Source organism: Berghia stephanieae, chromosome 2 (assembly GCF_034508935.2).
Source record: "Berghia stephanieae isolate SIO BIC M18660-M18661 chromosome 2, UCSD_Bste_1.3, whole genome shotgun sequence".
Classification (NCBI taxonomy): Eukaryota; Metazoa; Mollusca; class Gastropoda; order Nudibranchia; family Aeolidiidae; genus Berghia; species Berghia stephanieae.
Window position 1 is genome coordinate 66,037,942 of NC_088361.1, and position 9,270 is coordinate 66,047,211.

At 32.8% G+C, this 9,270-nt stretch overlaps 1 protein-coding gene across 1 annotated transcript in view; it reads right to left on the reverse strand.

The window, feature by feature from the left end:
* Positions 1–209: 209 nt before the first annotated feature.
* Positions 210–9,270, reverse strand: part of LOC144965364 (lachesin-like) — a 237,110-nt gene continuing 228,049 nt past the window's right edge. The window contains exons 8-9 of the mRNA XM_078900618.1: positions 4,757–4,780; positions 210–521 (exon numbers count right to left, since the gene is read on the reverse strand). Of these exons, the coding sequence (XP_078756744.1) occupies positions 310–521; positions 4,757–4,780 (236 nt within the window). The 3' untranslated portion in view covers positions 210–309. The remainder of the gene's footprint in view (positions 522–4,756; positions 4,781–9,270) is intronic.

The following is a 9,270-nucleotide window of genomic DNA, read 5'->3' on the forward strand; positions in this document are numbered from 1 at the left end:
ACTTCATTAGCAAACACTATTCATTATTGTAAAGTATCACTTCATTTGCAAAAAAAAAAATAATGTTTCATAATAAACCCTTCAATCAAATTGATAGATAATAAATATATATATATATATATATATATATAATATATATATATATATATATATATATATATATATATATATATTAGATGAATACACATCAGATCATTCAACCTATGAGAATATCCTGTGACATGATTAAAAGACTCATGAAAATGGTTTCACATTAACATAATGGTAAAAAAAAATTATATTAATTTAAATGAGACAGTCATAGTATGTTCACGTGACTTCTCTAATCGTTGTGAAGAAATACGTCACTGCTGACGTCATCAATGGGAGGGCCAACAGCAGGATGTAGTTACATCGCACCGATTCTTGTCCTCCTCTCCCCGACTGTGCACCGTGATGACCTTTGCCCCCTTTGCGTCCTCCTCCTTGTCCTCCTGAACCAGAGACGTACCCATTGTCGCCATCCACCCTCTTTTCTGTGTCTGTAGAAGAGGTCCAATGTCAACTTAGTGGGCAGTTTTGTTGTGTTTTGTTTTGTATTTAGTTTAGTTATTTGTTTAGTTTTGTTTTGTTTGTTTTTGAATTTCTGTTTTGTTATTTTTTTTCTTGGGTTTTGTTTTCTATTTGAAATAAGTGAAATTTATATCATAATAAATCGCTGTGGAAAATGTTATTTATTTGAGGCTTTTTCGAGCATTTTTATAGGACCAGAATAGACATATGAGAGCATTAGTAGAAGTATTACTAGTAGTAGCTTTATTATTGCTTTTATACACTTCACCGAAACAACAATTATTATTATAGCTATTGCTATTATGTTCATCAAGATCATTTTATTGGATGTAGGAGCTTTCGGAAGGCCTTCCTTTTATTGTTATAAATAACCCTTTTTATTCTGTGAATTTCAAAGCGTTGTCGGGATCATAATATTATTATAATGATTAAACATTAATTTTTGTATTAGATATTAATTAATTGCATTAAATTAATTACGCTGTGGTTTACCTCTTAAAAGCCGATTGTAGCTAAAACTATGAGTAACTGTGTCTGAAACAACCCAACGTGACCTTCTGTTTGTTTATAGATATACGATGTTGTGTATTTGTAATGGCCAGGCATCAATGTAATCTTATCTTTTTGACTGTTTTAATATATTTATATTGGAAAAAAAACAGCAGGGGATTTAAAGGTCTTTTGACCTGTGCAACTTTTCATGATTATGATTACAAACAAAACAACCAATCATCTTTTGATCAAATTCTATTTTTTTTTTAATTAGAGGACAGTAAAGATTGCATTCTATCAGATACGGTGTGGGTTACCACTTAAAAGGCGATGATAGTTAAAGGTCTGAGAAAATGTATCCGAAACAAAGCCAGACAAAGCAGAAAAAAGAAATCAATACAAGGAAATAAAAATCATATGCTCAGTCACAATGATAGTTAACTCGGAATGATAAAATTGAGAGCACAAATACTTAGTATCATTAAATTGTAGAATATTATTATATAGGACAATGCAATACAAACTGTTATTTATAAATATTTTATATAGTAATTGTCTCGTATTCCTGTTATGCATGTATAATAATTATAACGCATGCGATCTTCTTTAAACATTGAATTATTGATTTCTGCATTGCTTTAAACAACGAAGTCTAAACGTGATTTCGATGTAAGTGAGTGCATCATTCTCAAATGATTATAAATAATTTGTCTATTTTGATAAAACCAAGTATTATCTACATTCATATTTAAAACTTAATCAAACGCTTAACATTTCAAATACGCAATGGAAAATGACGTATGGCTATCTGGTCTTGTAGTATGACACTCGCCTTTGGGCCGAAAGTCCATGGTTCGAGTCCCGCTCTTAGTGGCACATTGTTGAGTCCTTCAAAAAGGCTCTTTCCTCACATTCTCTCACCTTACTCAAGTGTAAATGAGTACTTTGCCGTCCATATCGTTGACTCCGTCGATAAAAAAAAAACCATTGTAATATTGCCTAACAGGCGTTGTGTCCCGGCTATCATATTACATGTTGCTGATGGCTTAGGACCCATTGTAAACCGCTTTGGACACGTTTAGTGGTATATGCTCTAGTTCTTTAAGTATTTGACTTTAACTGTACAAAAGAATAGGAAAAATATTTCTATTCATCGTATTTTGCATCGTATCAATTAAACATAAAAGGAATTTGATAAAGTCAGATTACATTATTGAAGGAATTATTCACGCCAATACAATACCGCATTTTCCTAAATTTCAAATATTTAAATTCAAGTTTTTTTAAATTATTTTCATTGTGATGTTTTGAGAGAGCCAACTAGCTAGATATTTAGAACAAAACTGAAGGGAATTTAAGAAAAGTCTTTATTTAGTCTTTGATTGGATGGACTGAGAAAAATATAATATTATGTAACCAGTTTACTGACGTACTCTGGAAAGTCGCGTGTTTAAACATTAGACCAGAAAACTCGTCCTTCAAATATCGAGTGATTTAAATTACCCTCAGCTTGGCAAAAACTCTCAAACCTGGGATCTCTCGGCGAGATCCAGGTTTGAGAGTTTGTGCCAAGATGAGGGTCATTTAAATCGATCGAAATTTGAAAAATGACTTTCTGGCCATTAAAAAAAATACGTGTGTCTCCAGCATACGGCAGTAAACTGGTAAAAGAAGAAAGGTGACTCTCGTTATCTCTGCCCAAGATCCCACGATCGTCAAATCAAGGAATACTATGATCCTGGCTTTCAAAGAAACATATTATTTCTATATGAAGCTATCTTTTACCATCTCAATGTCTAAATGAGCTTTGGTCTTAAAGCTGTATTTAAAGTCTTAGTTATTTAATTGAATTCGATCAAATTATATCATTGAAGAGAAGGTGGATTTATTCTATGAAAATTTCAATTAATACACGTTTTGTAATTTTGATTATTTTTACTTTTAATTCATTTTTCTTGATCTTGTTAATCAATTTATAATTGTCAGATTGTCATGGTTGATTACATTTCACCATAACAACTAGGATCCGGATCGTTAGAATTAGTTTTGGTTGTAATCGAAACTTTTAAAAAGCTTTTTTAATCTCTAGGCTATCGAGGAAATATGTGAGGGATCAAACATTTTTTAATATTTGATAAAAAAATTACTGATGGCTAACATGCCTCGGACAGTTATAAGACAGTTTCAACGAAGGCAATTTAAAAAGAAAAATCGAAGAAATTAAGGCAGTTACGTCCTTAAAAACCAATATCCCAAATGAATGAGACATTATGGTTTGTATTATGTTTCCTAATTGGTACATACTATTTTTTTAAATAAAAAACGTTTAAACACAATACAAATCATCATAGCTATTAAAAGGGACATTCTCATTTGTAGTCGAAAACTGCTTCTATAAGAGAAACAAACAATATCCTTTAGCAAACAGCGCAATGGTACATATTTACACCTCAGAGGTCCAGATGATAACATTAAAAGGTAAAGCCCATAAGATCACGGTTCGTCTAAAACCTCACTTTCCTCTGTTAATGTTATCTAGTTGCGAGATGTTTGGCAACGAGAATTAGTTAATTCTGTTTCTTAATTTCATTCGCGCTCTCTTCCAATCGCATTATCATTTTGATTTGTTTGGGGTTTTTTTCTGTAATTAGCCCAATGCTGTTTACAAAGGTGTAGAAATCGATCCAGGATGTTTTATTTGTTTGTTTTTCTTTTTTTTTTTCTTTTTTTGTTTTTGTTTGTTTGTTGTTAAAGAAAACTAATGAGTAGGGGAAGCTATGGACATTAGATTAAGAGGCGTGAATGATGCATTAGCAAAACTGTTTGCATTTTGTCTGGACTAAGCTCGAAGTTTTTTAAATTGATTACCAGTTCAAGGTCATAGAGCCGAACTCTGAAACAAACCTTTTTCAAATTTTGGCCAAGAAACTTGTCTTTCAAATAACGATAGATTAAAACGACCCTCATCTCGTCAAAGGCTTTCAAAACGAGGACTTCACTGAAGTCCCAGGTTTGAGAGTTTTTGACAAGATTGGTGCTCTGATTTATTTTGAAGGGCGATCTTTCTGGCTAAATTTTTAAAACTGTAGTCTTCAGAGTACAGTTCCATTTATTAAGATACTCTAGTTCCTTATTGTTTTCTACCCTCTTGTTGTGATATCATTTTTGGTAAATTCATTAAACCTTTTGTTTGTATGTACACTTAAATGTTTTCACGGTTTTTACGGTGTGTATGGCACTTTTAGGTCAATTTAGTGCTTAATTATTGTAGTAAACTGATTTAAAAAATCAAAGAGTTAGCGATCCTCCCCCATTATAATTATCATTATTATTATCATAAATAATGTCAGTTCTATATCTCCTGAATAATTCAAAATTAGAACTCTTTATTAAGCATATCAAATACTTTTATTTTATTTCGAATCATTAAGACTCAGTCGTATATAAAGAAATCAACCAATGTTAGAACTTCCTGCTGATCATGCCTTTGAAGATCTTCGAAGGCGCAGCAAATTTTTTACTTGTTTTATGTGATTGAAAATTTCTCCCATCAGCCACTGAAGTATTAGGCCTTGGACTTATGTATCGTTATGACCTCTAAGGCACGTTGACCCCTACAGTGTTTCATGTCAAAGGTGAATGTTTGCTTATGTCCCATCATTCGAATCGTTATTTAGCTTAATTTATGTACATGGATAAAAAGGGTACTTACTTCTTTTGGTTTGAGAGGAGTCACCTGCAAAGAAGAAAAAGGAGAAAAAGGTGTGTTGATACCAAATGACTTGATGATGACGACGACGAAGACGATTACGATGTTAATGTTGATGATGATGATGATGATGATGATGATGATGATGATGATGATGATGATGATGATGATGATGATGATGATGATGATGATGATGATATATTATAAACGTTTATGTTTACATATGGTTTTCTGTGTTGGTTCTATAGATAGAACGAAGTTGACGTCACTCGGGTCTTTGTTATTGTTTTTTTGCGACCCATGTAAATTCTCACTAAACATTAATAACCAGACTATAAACGTTCAAGGTTACACATATTTTTATGTGTTGGTTCGTTATATTTCCGGATGGCAATGTTGTGAGTTTCTTAGCCAACCAGCGCACCGCATCTATTGATCAATCGGTAGAACAGTGGGTATTCTGCTTAGACACGTACCATCGATAGTAAAACCTTGTGTTTACCAATCACTGCTATTGTTTACATTATGATGACTGTCCGAGAGGCATGGTTATCTAGGTGTCTATACTATTAAAATGATGTCTATTCAGTGTCACCATTAGATTCAGGATTCGCAAAAAGTCACATTGAGTTAGTTAGCAGCGTATGGAATATTACTGACCTTTTCCTTACCAACGATAGGAATATCGTCACATTCGTTACGATGCAACCGGCAATTTTCATATTCTGATTTCCCTTGTACATCACCACATGTAAAGAAATGCTTTGATTACAGCTATAAATACCATACACTGTGTTGTAGGCATCATTTTGCTGAACAACATTCTGTGCACTTGTTTTTTTTTTGTTTTTTTTTTTTGTTTGATTAGGAAAAGTCTATTTTTGTGTTGGGTGGGTGTGAATTTTCGGGGGAAATTCTAAAAATGGCTCCCAAAACTAACTATACATTTGACTGTTTCCCTCTCAGCCAGGGTATCCGGCTAGGGCCAGGACAAAACCAAGTAATCTATTTCCAAGACAAAGACAGAAAGCAAGTTGGAAAACATATAGGGGGATAGAAGGCAAAGTAACTACCTCCCTGCCCACTATGGGAGGTCAGGAAACCCACCCAGAGGCCAAATTATATCTCTGAGCTGCTAATGCTGAACCCATCTTCGCGATGCCCAAATCGGTATAGTAGCTTTCTTCTAAAATCCTCTCTCAGACGTCGTGAAACAGCGGTCATAGATTGGCCTTGAGGTACAAAATTCTCGATGAACGATTCCCCTGCAGTCAAAGAAAACAATAAGCGTGGATTTCATTGTGCTATTTGCCTGAAGGGTCCTCTTTGTTTTCGGTCACGCCACAAAAAGGTCAATATATAATATTTTTTATTACCTTCAGACAATGGATGTCTCACAAAGGTGGTTGAGTTAAAATTGTGATGGTATTCATAGTATGCATTTGTGATATATTATATTTATTCAGGTTTTCTCATTTCCGGTTTTGATTGAAATCAATAGGAAAAAATATATTTTGAAATGAACGACAGTCACAATGATTTTTCGATTAATTGCTTCATGGTTTATAAACATCGGATAGCTTAGAGATTATTATTATTATTATTATTATTATTATTATTATTATTATTATTATTATTATTATTATTATTATTACACGCATTATTATTATCATTATTATTATTATTATTATTATTATTATTATTATTATTATCATTATTATTATCATTATTATTATTATTATTATTATATTATTATTATTATTATTATCATTATTATCATCATCATCATCATCATCATCATCATCATTATTAGCATCATTAATATTTTTATTAATAACGATAATAAATAATAATAATAATAATAATAATAATAATAATAATAATAATAATAATAACAATAATATTATTAATAATAATAATAATAATAATAATAATAATAATAATAATAATAATAATAATAATAATAATAATGATTTTATCATAAACATCATCAACATCATCATCATCATCATCATCATCATCATCATCATCATCATCATTTTGTCATAATCAGAACTCTCAATCTTAAGTGCAGATTCTCAATTACTCTGCACTACTGCGTGAAAGGAGCAATTGTTGCAAACAGTTCGTTTCCTTTCCTTCCTATTTACATGCGTTCCATAAAATCAGAAATTGGCTAAAGGCACTCACACCTGTTTCTTTCACTAATTTCATCCACCCACCCATCCACCCACCCCGTCTCAATTCCCCCATCCACTTATTTTTATGAGAAATAACTGCACAAACACGAGCATGGTTCTCATCAGATAATCTATTTATATTCTCTCAATATATTTTGTCCCTTGCGTTTGGTTGTCACTTTCTCTCATGAGATCATTATCCCAAAATGAAAGAGGTTTTTCGTCGAAGACAATATCAGATTTCCGTTAAACTGCACCATCCCAACCTATTTATGTAAAATGAAAGTTATTTATTTTGAATTCTAAATGTTTTGTAGTAGAAAAGAAGAATGTGCTTTTTCAAATTACATCAGTAAAACATGTTTTACCCTATCTTAAAGTCATTGACGACAGAAGGTCTGTCAAGAGTCTGGTGATGTTATTAAGTAAAAACCAATCTTGTTCGATTTTAAAATTCAGTCTGAATATTATATTTCGCAATATTATGTTGATTTCAATTTCAACAGGATGCAAAGCACTGTCAAATTAGCATAGCGCATTAAAAACGAATGGTTTCATCGATGAGATAAACTAAATGAGGTAAAGCAAATTAAAAACAAATGTCAAATTTAGAAATTAAGGAGCAGAAATCGGTGTCAGATAAAGAACTGAAAACGTGTGTATGAAAAGTCCCAGACAAAGCAAGAAAGAGAAATACAAGAAAAAAAAAACATCCCAAAAAATCAGCCGACCTCGACTTGGGATCGAACCTCAGACCTTCTGATTACCGGTCAGACGTGCTACCATGGTAGCATTGTGGTAAGGAGAATAATTATAGTGTAAAACCACAAACGTCTAAGAAATAAATACTGAAATTATAATATAACGTATTGATTGATGCTGAAGTAAAGGAAGGAATGGGTGGATTAATGGGATAGTTAATAGTTTATAGTGCCCACTCCCTATCCAATGACAGTATAGAAACATATCAATACCATGTAATTTTTGGATTAAGTGATATTATCAAAGAAAGCCAACTCTCCCTCTCTCTCTCTCTCTCTCTCTCACTCACTCTCTCTCCCTCTCTCTCTCTCTCTCTCTCTCTCTCTCTCTCTCTCTCTCTCTCTCTCTCTATCTATCTATCTATCTATCTATCTAACTTTTTCTATCTATCCAACTATCTATCTATCTATCTATCTATCTATCTATCTATCTATCTATCTATCTATCTATCTAACTTTTTCTATCTATCTATCTATCTATCTATCTATCTAACTTTTTCTATCTATCTATCTATCTATCTATCACTCTCTTACTTTTTCACTTAAGGCTTAAAATAGTCAGACCTCTCATCTCAGACTGGCACTATGCCGGGGGATTTAGATGCTGACGTTTGAATGCATATGCGACAAAAATGAGACTTGGGTTAAATTGATACGGTTTTATGAGAATAAATAAAGTATCTTGAAAAACTAAAATTTAAAAAAAGATTAAGTAAATAAACCAACTGACGAAATTATATTTCTTCCCTGTTTTTTATTTTATTTTTGTTTGAATGTATATCAGACGCATGTTTTTCGATTAGAAGTTACAAAAACAAAAGGAATAACTGGAATCGAAGTTCAAATTAATTCACAAAACAAATGATGAAGATGTTTCAAGCTTCTCCTTTGTCAACAAAAATGATCATGAAGTCCCATTATGGCATCGTGTTCCTTCTGACTTTATACCGTTTTCAGGCGGTGGGTTACATTTAACCAAAGAAAACAAACAGCTTGGAATATTATGTGGTTTTAACCCTCTACAGTATTCGTTAAATATATTACTTTAGAAACGGCGTATTTAGTGAATTATCCCGAGAATTCCAACCCGAGACCAATGATTACTATACAAATTGAAGGAAAAAAATGTTGGCCGTCTACCATTGACCGAATCAGCGAGACAGACATAGTTAATGAGACTAAGATTGGTCTCCAATTGAATGGGACCGAAGTTGATCCGGAAATTGGGAAATGATCAGGCAAGAAATTTGGGGGGGGGGGGGGGTTATTTTGTTTTTGTTTTTTTATCTTTGTTAAAAAAATAAATTCTTCTGCTTATTAGGGAGCAGTGTGTAATGGCCAAATGGATAAAGCATATTGCAGTCGATTGGACGATCTACGTATGTCGGATCCATAGGAGTGCCTTCATGAGAGCCATTAGGCCTATGGTGCCGGAGTTTATCCCGGTTTCTATAGTGTGAAGCGGACAATAGCAATTGCTTGCTATCCTTTGGATAGGACGCTGGTCTATCGCACAGTACTTTCCGCCAAATCTAACAGACCCAGCTACCCATTCACTGCTGGATGGACTGCACCC